Genomic DNA, 15476 nt, shown 5'->3' on the forward strand with positions numbered 1-15476 from the left:
TGAAGTTTTCCCATTTTGACAGAAAACCGAACATTTAAACATGTTTGCCATTGTCACTCTGCGTCTGCGTTTGCTGGGACAATGTGTTGATGCAGCTCATCAAAAAGATACTAAAACAGTAATATATTTTTACAAAGGCCAAATTTTTCAGATTTTTTTTTCTTAACATTAGCAACTCTACTTAACTCTAAAACAACATGCCTTAGTTTTGGCCACTACCCAGTTTGTTTCTAATTAAGTCTTGTATTTTACGTTTATGTTCTTCTGTCAGTGTGTGTGATTTTTTTTTTTTTATTTATTTATTTTTTTTTACTCAAGCTAACCCTGTTTGGTTTATCTCTGGTGATTTTGCCTGAATTTCATTCTTCTAATGTTGATTTGGTTAACTTTTAGTGGCAGCTTTAGTTTTTTTTAAAGTAAATTTTGCCAGTAATTGCCAGTTGTGGCATTTATTCAAAGAACTCTTAGAAAGCAAGCTGCTTATTTCTCCAGCGTCTGAGTGCCAAGATGTCTTCGCTGTCAGAAAGAAATGTAGGCCTATTTTACATGAGCACTCGCCTCAGTTAAAGCTTTTAAAGTCCTTTTCTCACTCGGACAATAGCGTTGAAAAGTAGTTACTTTGATGTATCTTTTTCAAAATGTCCCACTGTATTTATCTCTGTTAGTTGGGAAGGGAAAAGAGATTTTGGTCTGTTTGAAGTTTGAAAGCATTTCATAATGGTACTCTAAAGGACGAGGGACTCTTTTTAAACATCTTTACATATGGTGAGCAAATGTGACGGTTGTATGTGTCTTATTAAAGGTTTTTTTTTTTGCAATCACAAGTGATTAAATTCACTGTCAAGGACAAAGACAGCTACAGAATAATGCTAAATTTAGAAGGTACATAAATTACATCCTTCATTACAGTTTCTGTTTTTTGTCTCCTCCTCTGATGTTCCTGCAAGTCAAAATCTGAACTCTTCCTGAAGACCACAATCTTATAGAATCTTTCAGTTTTGATGGTTAAAACATCAGCTTGTAATTTGACTTCTTTCTTTTATTTATTTATTTTGAACATGATGGAAGTATAAAATCACACAAGGAATGCAAAAGACATATTTTTGTACCACAGTAATCTTTACATGCTCGAAAAGGAGTAGGAAGACGTAAGAAACTTATGAACTCTGTGTGTTAAACTTTAAAGCAAAGCGAATTGCAATCTCAAAAACATTCATTCATTCACGTTTATTCAAAACCGGCAGACATAATGCATTGCAAATATATATATATATATAACAATCCAATGCAAGTATCTGTAGAAAAATTGCTCATTTGCAAGACACTCAGTCTCTTGAAATTTATCTGAGTGTTCTTGTACACTATATATCGTAGTATGACAGATAGAGGTAATAAAGAATTTGGTACGTCCTTGTCTGCTTCAGCTGTAGCAAGAATAAGTGAAGTTGTTAAAAAATTGTTAAACCAAATAGTTTCTGTTTTTTTTTCTTGAACAATTTTATTAATAAATATCTTTCTTTGCGACTGAAACTGATTCTCTCACCATGTTATGCAATTACATTAACATGTTAGTGTGACTGATACTAGCACTTGACAAAGCAGCAATCTAACCCCCACACAAAATTTCAAGAGGCCCCTTCATAATTCATGCATATCTCAGTTCTGCACTGAGTGCCATCCTCATTGATCAGTGTCGAAAAGAGTGTCAAACAGCTTTTTTGTTTTATTTGCCTTACTTTTATTATTATGAAGGTCCAATTCAGAAAATAACTGCTTTTGTGATTTTTGAATATAACATTGTGCCCCTTTATAGAAGGCATGCTTCATCTTTATTGCTGGTGCTTGAACATATTCACATTTCATCACATTACAACAATAGACTTCTATATATTTTACTAGGATTTAACATGTTAGGCCAACAAAAACTAGTGCATTTTTGTGAAATGCTTGGAAAATAACTCGTTTCAAAATATTTTAGAAATGGAAACTGGAAAAGATTTCCATGCATTTAGCCTGAAGTCTTAGTAGCTTTTCAGGGCGTGTTATGAAAAAAAAGAAACCTCAGAGCATGATTATGCCACTCAGGTGGTTCACATGGTTTTCACAGCACGTAGAATTTTGCAGGTTGTCAATAAAAATGAAGCCTGGGTTTTATCACATCAGAGCAGCATGTTCCACATATTTTCCTTCCTCTGCTTGGCTTATGCCATACTTGAAACATGCTGCCTTTATTAATCTCTTTCAACAATAGATTTGTTGTTGTCTCCAGAGGCCATATTGACTTCTTGGCTGCTTCTTTGATTAATGATGTAATTGCCCAAACATGTCAATTTAGTTTAGGTGGCCAGCTATGTCATGCAGATTTCTTTTTTTCCCATTTTTGGATAATAGACTCAAAAAACTGTGATGCAACTTGGTTATAGATAGTTGGAATCCATTTACAAATGTAACTTCTGAAGGCAATTGATTCCACTTTGTTGTATTAAGGGTTATTTATGTAAAGGTGACTGAGTACAACAATGGCACAATACTTTGTGTTGTTCAACCACACAATTCCAACAAAATTCATTTGAGGTTGTAACCAGACAAAACCTAGAAAAGTTAATGGGGTTTAAATACTTTTGCTACGAGTTGAATGAATCTGAATCCCACTTATCTCAGTTTTTCTCATGCTGTCTAAGCAGTAAATGGACTTAATTTATATAGTGCTTTTGTACTCTTTGCTGACCACTCAAAGCACTTTACTCTACAGCCACATTCACTCAGTCGCACTCACAAACACGCAAACATTCACACACCAGTACGCAGATCAGCAGGCAATTTAGGGTTAAGCGCCTTGCACAGAGGCACACTGACATGAGACGGAAGAGGATGATGGGATCAGTCTCACAACCCCCAACCATTAATTTCAAGGCAACTATTCTTCCCATTGATCCACAGTCGCCCATTCATGTTATAGAAATGAAGGATGCACATGACTCTGATCCAATTAAGGGAACTTTGCAATATGAAAGTTGAGTTCAATTAAACCGATGACCTCTGACAACCAATATCTTCCAAAGTACAATTTCCATTTGGCGAGTGAATACGCAGCACTTGTCACCCAATAGCACTCAACCAAGACTTGCTTTCCCCACATGAACTCACACACACCAAAATGTGCAGTTTTTTCTTTTTTTTTCCTTAATTGAACCCTTGCACTCAACACTGATGCTTCCACATCTCAACTTACAAAGAGTGAGTGGAGTAAAGGAGCAAATGGCATGTTTGTGTTGCACCATCTGCAACAAAAATCTGATCCCTTTGCTCAAGCTCTTGTCAAGATTTAGGGTTCACCTGCATGCAAGTGCAGTCACAGACCCACAAAATGAGATCGATGGAGAAAGAGTGATAAAAAGAGACATCTTCACATGCACGCACGTATGAAAGAACTCCCTGAAGTGCTACTTGAGCCTGCAGTCGTGATTCATTCTGCAGGGTAGCTGTAGCGTGAAGCGAAGACACCAGTATCTATAACACACATGTATTATTTATGAGTGGCGGTGTGGTGCTGCACACAGAGCTGTGTGCAAAGGTATACATTAAGGGGAGGAGGCTCCTTATTTCTGCCTGTTAGAGGAAGTGTCTGACTTCTTATTACATTGCTGCAGTTTTGCTAAAATAGCAGAGCTGTGGGGCGGAGATCCATCTCGCCTTTTAATGGTTTGTTTTTTTGAGAGTGTGTACGTGTCATTTCATGCCAAGGTTTGTGCGAGCCCCAGCGCTCGTACTTGCAATCACAGCTGTAAGTGGCCTGCAATTTAAAAAAAAAAAAGAGAAAAATTGAAGTGGGACTGGAATGGAGACAGACAGACATGTAGCGGTGCAAAGTTGAAAATGCAAGGAGTCCTTGATGAGAGCCATTCTGATTATTCCTGACAGGAGCGAATAGCATTATAATTACCTACTCGCTGTTTCATGGAAGAATGAGTTTTGCTTCAAAACAGATACATGCCTCCCACTCCTCAGTTGTGTGTTTTGAAAACGAATCAGCAAGGTGGCCATTTTGGCTCTTCTAGGACCCTCGAAGTGCAATAAGGATGTTTTTCCTCTCATTGAAGGAGTTGTTTCTGCATTTTTAATCTCCATTAGTCTCCAGCCCTGTTGGATAACTATCCAGCTTGGGTGCTGTGATGCTCCTGAGTCTAATGTTTCTGACATTTTACGCAGCCATATCAAAATCTTTTATAGCAAACCTGCATCTTGTGGATAAATTTTTGATTTCAAGTCAGGACAAGTCAAGTTTATTTGTATAATCAAATATCACAGCTGGGAGACATTCAAGAAGGCAGGAAAAACAACTGCATAAAAAAAAGAGTAAGAAAAGCCTCACAATTCCAAGAGAGACTTAAAGTCCTAAAGTCTTTTGCTTTTATCATTTACCACGTCATGTTGGAAGAATGTGGGGAAAAGATAACAGTAGCATGAAAAATGCCTACATTTATTTACCAATTTATCAAGTAGCTGCAATTTCCATTCAACCCATTTGTCCACAAATGAGGCTGTTTGTAGAAAGATGTGGTGCTCTTTCTCTGACTGCTTTGTAAAAGGAAAATAGAGGAAGTGAGAGAGAACGGCAGCTATGGGCATGACGTATACTGAAGTGGGAGGGGTGTCCCCAGGTGGTCTGCGTCACGTGTGAAAGGTGTATGCAAATACGGACGTCTTGTGACCACACAGTGACTGTTCAGCTTCTGATGAAGTTTTGGAGAACCTTAAGTTTTTCTGTGATAGCCATGAGTCAGTTTTACAAAGAGACTAAAAGAAAGGTCGCCAATCTCTTAACCTCACCAATTAAAACAACCAAAGTGGCACTAGCATGTGATGCAACTTGCGACAATACCATTTAAGAATGGGTATTATTTTAAACTTAATTGTGAAAAAAGACACTTTAATGTCATTGCAAAGCAGACTGGAATAGATTCCAAGGACCCTTGTGTACACCTACTGATTGAAACAGAAGTCATTATGAGAAACAATTTTAATAAACTGAAAACCAATTTTGGATAGAATTGTGGCCCCAAAAATTGCAATCAAATCAAATAATGAGGTAGTAAATACAGATTCCCACCCCTGGTGGGCATGTGGATTTTGTGGGTTTTGTTGAATAGATGTTGAATAGATGTTGAATTGGTTATATAAATTATGCCATTTTGATCACAATAATTGGAATTAGAAAAGAAATCTCCAGAAATATGTCTATTTATCAATCTGTGCTTAAAGAAGAACATTCCTACTTGGTTATCTTTTCTTTTTTCCCCCCCAAACAGTCCGGCATCATCTATGTTCTGGGAAAAGACAAGAAGCACTCCAAAGTCATGCAAAATAAAAACCCTCATTTAAAGCATGAGTTGTATTCCAAGAAGCCCTTCTGGCTTCCAAATGATTAAGTTTATAGTAGGAGCTGCAATAAGATGTTTTTGCATTCTGGTGTGTATGTACATCTCGGGGACAGAGGGTTACAGTCTCGAGCCCTGAAAGAGCTCCAAGGACAAACAGTGAAGGGTAGAACGGGTGATTTGTCTCAGGATTGAACATCCCCCTCCCTCTGGTCGCTCACATCCCTTTCCGCTCTCTTATCTTATTTTTGTCTTAGTTTGAAGGTGAGGGGCATTTCACAGTGCTGGCTTGCATACGTTTTCCCAGCCAATAGCATTTCAAAGAATTTACAGACTCGATTTGGTGCGGGTTGCTTGAGCTTCCCCTCAGAAAGTCACAGAGGTACTTCATGCTAAACAGAGTGAGCACAAATCAATTTGTTCTCGTATACTTTGGCAGCCATTTATACAAATGCCTGAACTCTTTTTTTATTTTTGCTATTTACTGGCATCAGTCTTCAAGTAAATATAAAATTTCATACTCACAAAACTGTTAGCTCTTAGATTAAAACTAAAACTGTGTGAAGCTAATGAATGTATTTCATTGAAATCTACTTTTCTGAACTGAAAGGCTGCTTTAGCTGTGTATCGAGATGTTTTATTTGTCTAGAGTCTAGAAAATAATGGTTATAACCTCTATCTCCTGCTCCATGGTTCTCCTGTGTGCTGTTACCTAATCATTGTGTTCCTTGTGTTGTTTTTTATTATTAGCATTATTATTATTCTGCTAGTGGCCACGAAGTACCAAAAAAGTGTCGAGCTTTCACATTTGTCATGCAAGCAATAGTCTCATAGCTATTATGTGACCCTTCATGTTGTTTTAGTCTTTTAAAAGATCCAGACAAAAGCAATGCTATATCCAAAAGAGAATAGACTTGGGTAAACTAAGTGACCTTTATTGTATACATACATAGGAGAGTTTAGTTATTGCTAAGTTTCCAAATTGCAGCTAAAATAACAAAATAACTTTGAACCGTTTACAACTCCTATTGATTCTGTTGTTGAATGAGTTTATGCAAGCAGAGGTTTCACATTGGGAGCTGCTGAAAGTATTAAGTTACTGTAATGAAGCCTATTATACAGTATAATGGGCGATAGGAACATTATTATAAGATTAAAACTTGATCATCAAACTAATTATAATGTCAAAGATGAACTAAGTGAATATAAATTGCAGTTGTTTTAAATTCCAATTTAAAGCAACTGCCGCTCCATGTTAAATTATGCATTTAATGCATATGATTAACAACAGTTGATGGTAAAGCAGAGGTCAATTTAATGCACCACCCTTTAATTTCAGACTTGTAGAGTAAAAAAAAGTAAGATACAAGAAAAACAAAGCAAGTTTTTCTTGCTTCAGATCTAAAGACACTATAGAATAGATGTCATTAACATGTATTGGTCTTCAACAGGTTACGAATCCATCTCTAAGGGTTTGGGACTCCTCCAAACTACAGTGAGAGTCATTATTCACACAGGGAGAAAACATGAAATGGTAGAAAACCTGAGTGCCTGGCCTGCCAAAGTTATTCCATGAAAAACAACTGCTGACTGAAAAGAACAAAATGTCCCCCATCTCCAATTTGCTATAAAACATTTTCTATGATTACAGAGTCTGTTGGGAAATGTTTTTGACTGATGAGACAACACTAGAACAAGCTGTGTGTCCCATTTGATCTGGTGTAAAACTAAAACAGCATTTCAAAAAAGATCCTCATAGTGGGAGTCAAATATGATGGTGATGGCGACATTGTGATTGTCTGGGCATACGTTGCTCCTCTAGGACCTGGTTGACTCAACATAATTAATGGAACTATAAATTGTGCTCTCTACCAGAAAGGAAGGAGAGGGAGATTATCCAGCCATCAGCTCATGATTTTAAGCTAAGCACATATGGGTAATGAGGCAGAACAATTATCTGAAGCACAACAAGAAGTCCACCTCTGGACTGTTCAAAAAAAAATAAATTGGAGTGGCCTACTCACATACAAATGTTGTGTAAACTGCTCATGCTCAAAAAACCCACCAATGTAGCTAAATTAAAGCAATTCTGCAAAGAAAATTGGACCAAAATTCCTCCACAGCAGTGTCATTGTCAATTACTGCACATGCTCAAATCCAGTTGCTGCTGCCAAGGATGGCACAATCAGGGGGAATATTACTTTTTCGCCCAAGGCCAAATTTAGTTGGGTATTTTGTTTTCCTTCAATATATGATGCTTAATGCTTTGGAAACATCAATTTATATTTTCATAGCTGGCTACAACAATTTGTCCAATATTTTGCAGGGTTATGTGGCTGTACCTATTTAAACAAGATTTTCTTTGCAGGTAATATTAAGAAGTGTTGTGTTATTCATTAAATCTTTATATTGTATTTCCAGAATGACATGCTACTTTCCCATGTCATTCGTGATTATGATCAATAAGTGATTTCTGATGACCTTACCAAAGTTTTTCTATGGATTTTGGTGGAATTCTCTCAGATTTGAAATTCTTTTATTTTGCCTGACCATCAGCAAATTGTGCATTGTGACCTTAATAGTTAATAAAAAACATTACACATGTTGGACAAAAGCAAAAGTACCTGACCTGAAAATCCAGACAAATGCATCTGCTCTTGATTGTTTGCCATGTTTATAGTGTTAGGATGCATTCTCTTGAATATTTTGTAGTCAACCAAAATAATAGTAAAATTGTATTTAAATATCTGGTTTGATGTTGGTTTCTTGTAAATGTGCCTATTGCTGTATTAGCTGCAACTTTTAGTAGACACATGAGAGAGGGCTATGGCAATATCTGAATCTACTCGGGTCTAATAGCAGACTAACATTCCAGATGAAAGTAGTGGATCTGGTGAGTAAGTAGCAGTGGTGAATCTGCTACAAGAGCTATTTATTGATTATGTGGCAAATATCCGACTTATTTGCAGTAATGTGAAAATAAATAAAAAAAATAACACCACTATATTTCATGTGCATCAGTTGGTTTCCATGGAGACTCAACACAGGCAGGTGGACAAACATTGTTGAATGGGGAACAGTACATGTGCTTCTCCCTTTCCAAGATTTGTTCCTTGCATGTGAAGGAATCAATTTCGTCCTCAGGACAAGATAAGAATTATATTATTTCATCCTGTATTTTGTATTTAGATAGATTGTGTATGTTCCTCTGAAAGTGTTTAGATACCAGAATCAAGATCAACACAACAGCAGAGAGAAAGAAGAACTCGTCCAAAGAACTCCTAAAGCAAAACGGATCACGATTGCTTTTTGAAATTTTGTGAAAGTCTGCCTAAAACTATAGTTCTGCATAAAGAAATAAGGAACTACTCAATATGAAAACTTTATATGGATGTTGTGTCATTCATTTATACTTTTAAAGATTCTGACTATATTTTGACTATCGGTCAATACCTGAAAGTTAACTTCAACTCAAGATTGATTGAACATTACCCATGAAGTTCTGTGAACTTTAAAGGTGTGAAATGCCAATGTCCTATCGTTGAAAACTCCTGGATGAAACTTAAATTCTGCTCTTGAAAAATACTGATCCAGACCTGAGTAAAACAGAAGTGATATCTAAAAGTCTTGCTCATAGTTCACGTTGCCAAAGTATAGTAGTTGTGTATGTATTTTTCAAGCATATAGTGCCTTTTAAAAGCACAATCAAGTAACTTTGTTACCTTCTATTGCTATAAAATGCTATATACAGTACAGACCAAAAGTTTGGACACACCCTCTAATTCAATGGGTTTTCTTTATTTTCATGACTATTTATAAGGCAAGAAATCCCACTTATTAACCTGACAGGACAGGTTGACCTATGAAGTGAAAACCATTTCAGGTGACGACCTCTTGAAGCTCATCAAGAAAATGCAGAGTGTGTGCAAAGCAGTAATCACAGCAAAAGGTTGCTACTTTGAAGAAACTAGAATATAAGGGGTATTTTCAGTTGTTTTACACTTTTTTGTTTAGTGCATATTTCCACATGTGTTATTCATAGTTTTGATGCCTTCAGTGTGAATCTACAATGTCAATAGTCATGAAAATAAAGGAAACTCATTGAATTAAAAGGTGTGTCCAAACTTTTGGTCTGTACTGTATATTTATATATAAAACTTAACTTAAAAGTAATGATTTTGCAATTTTGATGCCTTGAAATTGGCCTCTGTGTAAGAAGCTCCTACTCTTTCCACATCAGAACAATCATTCTCCATTATGCAGTTTGCTACTCTTCTTAGCAGTGTTGAACTGATATGTAGTTAACATAAGCTTAGCAGATGCATAGCTGCACCAGGTGCCTGCTAATTGCTGTAGCCACTAGTCTGAAGGAGCTGAATGGGGAAGTTATGAGGGAGAGGCACATTTTGTCGTAATTGTTTTTCTGTTAATCTAATGGGTGGCTGGAGATGCAAACACTATTAAATGCTTGTGATAAATTCTATCAAAAAAAATATGTTTTCCTTTTATTTGAACAGATGCTCATGAGCTGGTAGTCCTTATTTTTGAGGAATGTCTCACTGTTGTTCAGTTAGAAATTAATTCCACCTGTGTTATACGTTCTGGTTTTAGGTTGCTTGTAGAGGGTCTAGTCAACATCTCGTCTCCCCCTTTAAGATAAACAAAATAAAGACCAAACATTGTGGTGTGCCCTAATCTGCTTTGTGATCCCCTTTTTTTCTCTCCTGTCTTCTCTTGCTTTTCACCATTCTGTCAGTTTGAGTCCTCCAATTTAGCATCCTGCGAGTCCCGTTAAATGATTAGTAAGCCCACAAGTGAATATATGCAAAGCCTCTTCCACTCCATCAGCGGCTTAGTGAGGAGAGAGCTTAAACACACCTTGCTAAATCCCTGTCACACACATTCCTGTAAAGGTGCTCTGTAAAGTGAGCTAATACGGCAAATACAGCATTTTTAGCTGCCTAACCACCATACTCTGAGGTGATGTTGGGATTCTTGTCTGAAACACTTGAAACTTTAGATTTTTTTTTTTTGTCCAAGAACACATTCCCATCCTTCCAGGTGACTTCATCAGATATTATTTCTGAAGGTTCAACTAATCAAAGTATCCTATTGAGTTTCAAATCCTCTTTGCTGGTGGGGTTTCCGGAGTCAGATTAGGACTAGACAAATGTGACCGAGCAGTCATCCCAACACCAAGACTGCTCTGTAAGACACCGTACAGATATGGATTTTTCGCTCGCGGTGCCTGTGTGTGTGTATCGGTGTACAAGCTGCCAAGAAGCCCTGGTGTGCGCATCAGCAGACGTGGGGATAAGAAACTAAAGCTCTGATACATGCTGCTCTATGTTATGGGCAGAGAACGTGTCAAGAACCTCAGTGTGTTTCAGCTGTAGCACAAAACCTTTGTTCTTAGTGTTTAACTTCCACTGCCAGTGTGTGTGTGTGCTCTCAATCCAGAGTAAAGCACATAGTGAGAGCAAACTTTGTGTCGACGTCTTTGCATGAAATACTGAACATGCTTCTGCTTTGACTAAGAAGGTCTGCAATCTAATCTAGTCAGTGTAGCCAAATCACTGTGGTGTCTCTGTTTGCAGTGCTGCACCATAGCTCCTCTGTGTATTGCAAACACAGACAGCTGCAACGTTTTTGGCAGAGCACACATAGATTTCTATTGCTGACCCCTAAGGCTGCTTCTTAGAATGCAGTGCACCTCCCCCACTAACAACCACGATCACTTTAGGTTTTTCTTTCTCTCTTTTCCATCTTATTATACTTATTTGCACTTGCTCTATGTATTAAACATTGGACGGAAATGCTTAGAGCAAATTAATTAATTACTTGCAAAACTCACACTTACTGTCAAAAACAAATATGGATTTACAGGGGAAACATTTTTAAATTTTGGGTCAACATGAGTTCATGTAAATGTGCAGATTTACATGAATAGATAATTGTTTTTAACTCAACCCATTTTATTAACAGCTATTTGTACAATAAATAATTGTTCCAAGAAAGTTATTCCAGACTATATTGTATAAATGAAGTCTAAACTTAGAAATGTGCACTGGAGATGTTACAGCACCCCTATAAATTAGGCTGAGTTACAACCCGTTTAAGAATTAGCTTTTATAGTGAACAAAATATCCATTCATCCATCCATCCGTCCATCTAAGCTTATTTGGGATTAGGCACGTTCAAGAAATCCAGACGTCCAACTCTTCATCTTTTATTGCGAGATTTCAAATATGTATAGCCCCTCTAGCGAGTTCTGGTTCCGCCTCGGGGGTCTCACCCCAATCGGGCGTGCACGAAACATCTGCAGCAGAAAGTTCTGTTTTTTTTTCTTTTTTCGTTTTCCACATTTAGTTACATTGCTATATACTTGAATGGATTTCACATTTTTTTCAATAGACCAAAATAAAAAGTCAATTATTGTGAAGTCAAAGAAAAATCATAATTTTTTTTATCTGTAAATAAGAATATGAATAGTGTGGTTCATGTGTTTATTGAACCCCCATGAATCAATACTTTTAAATCTTTCTTCATTGGATTAAGGTCTGGACTTCAACTTGGCCATTCCATCATGCACAGAGCCTGTAATGGATTTTTTTTTTCCATCTATTAATTTGATGGATCTTTCCATTAAGTCTGACCGTTTCATCTTTTACTCGTGCCCTGTCCGAATAAAAGTAACTCTACAACATAATACTGCCACCACTTTCTCTGGTGTGTTCAGGGTGATGTGCAGTTTGATTTCTGCTATATAGAAAACTTTCCTTGTAGGCCAAATTGTTCAGTTTTGGTCTCACCTGACCAGAGCACGGTCCTCCACTTTTGCAGCGTTCCTTATATAGTTTGTGGCAGATTTCAAATCAGACTGCTTATGGTTTTCTTTCAACAACTATCTCCTTGTTAGTCATCCATTAGGCCACGTGTAGCGTACAGAATTAGTAGATGTTTCGAGAAGAAATGAATGTGGTTGACGTTTACCTGGACCAACAGTCTGAAACAGAGATGCAACAATGAAGCTGGAGAGATTGCCAGTCTACCTTTGAGCAACATAGAATTACACAAGCATGCACTCTTACCTTAGGGCAATTCAGCAAGACAGATTAATGTAACAGTCACGGTTTTTGTGTACCCAAGGATAATCTATTCATGCATAGGGATTAGATGGGATTTGAACCTTCTTGATGCATGGCAACATTGCTGTGTCACTGTGCAGCCCATATGTTGCCTTATTTGATCAAATCCTATTTAGAATAACAAATAACTTTTGTGGTTGTGCCTAACAAAATGGGGAAAATTCAAGTAGTGTAAAAACTTTTGTAAAGCCCTTTATAACAACTTTGATGGCTTATTCATTTATCTTAAAAGTATAAAGTACATAATGGGAAGACCAATGCACTACTTGATCCTTATTCATTACGTGACCTCAGAAGAGAGTTTTATCTTAGTGGAAAATGTTTTGGACCTTAACTACGTGAGTTAAGAGTTGCTTATTCAGGTGCGCTGTAAAGAAATTCACTGCCGATGGAACCTTACAATAACCACTACCATGCATTTTTCTGTGATCTTCGTTCTATTTGCCTACAAAGTAATAATAACAAGAGACATCCCACCAAGAAAAATTCTGCCTTGTTAGTTGAATGGCAGCATTGATGTAACAGAACAGATACCTGCTGAGGAGATGACCAGACTGAAAGTACCAAGCTTTTTCTCTCATTGATTTGTTCTGTATTTCTGCTTTGTTCTGCTCATGAGGGTCAGGATGAGAGGCGTGCTACATACCCTCCACAGGTTGCCAATCCATTATCAAGCCAGCACAGAGAAACACAAGACTAACGACCATGTCCATTCATGCTTGTGCATACTGTCAGTGTAGGATCTGCTACTAATTTAACATTTCTGTTGTACTGGATCAGAGTACCTGGAGAAAACCCACTCATGCTCAATGAGAACATGAGGCATCAGGAAGGCTCCTCACAATGTGATTTGATGTAGTCTAGTAGTTTGCACAGTTTTATCAACCTTCACCACATGTGATTCTAAAGAGGGGGAGAAAGGATGTTACATAGTAGTGTTTGTTATTTAGACAATCTGCTTCTCTTTTTGTTTTTGGCCAAAATGAAAAGGAGTTCCTGATAACAGCATGCTTGAAATGCTTTGACTTGTCATTAGCACACTGTATTGGCTGGAGCAATGATGCCTGTCATATTTCATAGCGGATCATTTCATTTGTTTCCTCCAACCTAGACTGTTATGCAGACCGTAACTAACTACTACCATCATGGATAGCTTTTATCCTCTTCAAATGGAACATGCCCAGCTTTCAAGGCAGAAAAACGTATCTACTCTGGTTGCTTATTCTGTTCTTGGTGACATATTTGCTCACACCGTCATCTAATGTACATACAATTCTTTGCCATTGTATTCATATTGCTTACGTTTTTGCATGTTACAATCACCGATCCTTTTGTGTTCTATTGCAGTTTTTATGTGATAGATGGACACAGAAAGGGAGATATGGTTTTCCAATTTTACTTGAAGTTAGCGCCCAAGCCAATGTTATTCTTTGTTGAAGACCAAAAAGCATACTCACAGCTTGATGCTGCCTCTTCCTCTTTTACAATTTATATGATGTGTTTAGAGTGATATGCAGTTTTTTTTTTCTGCCGCACATATTTTGATTTCGTCTGACGATTTTATCATCTTCAATATGCTTGCTGTTCCACTTACATGTCATGGAAAATTTAAAACAGAAATTAAAATTTTTAATGGCTTTTTTTTTCATAATTCATTTTTTCTTGATGGTTCTCCCTAGAATGGCAAGTAGTGTATAACAGCAGTTGTCAATAGCTCCTCCTACCTGAGTTGTCAATCTTTGTAGCTCCTCCAGAGTTAATACTAATAATTTTCTGATCATTTCTTTTACTAATATTCCCTGACAAACTTTAAAGATGTTGAAAGAATGGTTGTATTTACACTGAGATGGATAAAATAACACCTGAATTCAGTCAACTGCCACTAAAAGCAGACACTGAAATGTCTGCTTTTAATATAATAAAATACCAAAGAAAGTTCAAGGGGTCTAGATTAATATTATGTAAAATATTAACATATATACAAGTTTATTGTACCAAGCTAAAGAACAAATTTCAGTGCAAACATTCCTTTTATTTTTAAATGCACTGAATTTGTCAACTTGTGTGTGTGTGTATACTCTTCAGTGTCGGTGTTGTTGTCGCAGGCTAATTGAGCAATTCGGTCGTGGGAGCAGTAGTGTTTAAGGTCATGGAGCAGCGTGCTCCCATGGCTCTGTCAGAAAGATGCTGCTTTCATAATTACTCTGCTTTTATCTGTAGCGCAGCTAAAATGACTTCCAGACAAATGCACGCAGAAAGCACAAACAAGCTCGAATACTGAAGAGTGAAATATTTAGATATTGCAAACTAACGCCCACGTTCAGCTGCATGCGTGAACAATTGCTTGCACACTAACACTTCCCCAACAATTTAAAGTCCTTTAATTTTATAGACGAGGCATTTTTGAAACCTCTTTCATGAACAATTGAATTCAGTCATGCATGATGAGAATGCCTGTTGGGTCTTACTGTCTGCACATATTCATGTGTAGGCGACTGGATTTTATCAGACCGAGCAGCTTTTATCGCCGAACAACAATTTTAGATTAGATGTGATTGCTTGGTTCACATAACACATGCAACACTTTCATTTCTCAGCTATTTCAATGCTGATCCAAAACCAGCGGCCCAGTGTGGGTATTTGCACAGGCACGCATATGTCCCTCTCAGTATCTGTGTGTGGGTGTGTGCATGCACGCTTGCATGTTTGTGTGCATGTGCATGCATGCCTGACTGCACATGTAACTTGAACAAACGCCAACACTGGTGGCCCTGTCTGTTTGTTTCATGCAGACGTTCTGTGAATGTGTGCCCAGCTCCTCTCAACTCAAACATCGCTGGTCAGACTCAGAAACCGCCAGGGAGACTCCGGCCAAGGTAAGGCCCAGTCTCCACGTTGCACATAGTTCTGGTTGGAAGGCTACATACAGTTATTATGGACATAAATATTG

The 15476-nt window shown here is 37.4% G+C and overlaps 1 protein-coding gene across 2 annotated transcripts in view; it reads left to right on the plus strand.

Annotated features, from left to right (window-relative positions):
• Window positions 1-15476, plus strand: part of LOC102228704 (fibrinogen C domain-containing protein 1-like) — a 154074-nt gene that overhangs the window by 29993 nt on the left and 108605 nt on the right. Inside the window, exon 2 of one of the 2 annotated variants that reach the window (XM_023338582.1) lies at window positions 15319-15402. The exons of the other annotated variant lie outside the window; for it this stretch is intronic. Coding sequence (XP_023194350.1) covers window positions 15319-15402 — 84 coding nt within the window. The remainder of the gene's footprint in view (window positions 1-15318; window positions 15403-15476) is intronic. 2 annotated transcript variants of the gene reach the window in all.

The sequence above is a fragment of the Xiphophorus maculatus genome, chromosome 8, assembly GCF_002775205.1.
Source record: "Xiphophorus maculatus strain JP 163 A chromosome 8, X_maculatus-5.0-male, whole genome shotgun sequence".
Lineage (NCBI taxonomy): Eukaryota > Metazoa > Chordata > Actinopteri > Cyprinodontiformes > Poeciliidae > Xiphophorus > Xiphophorus maculatus.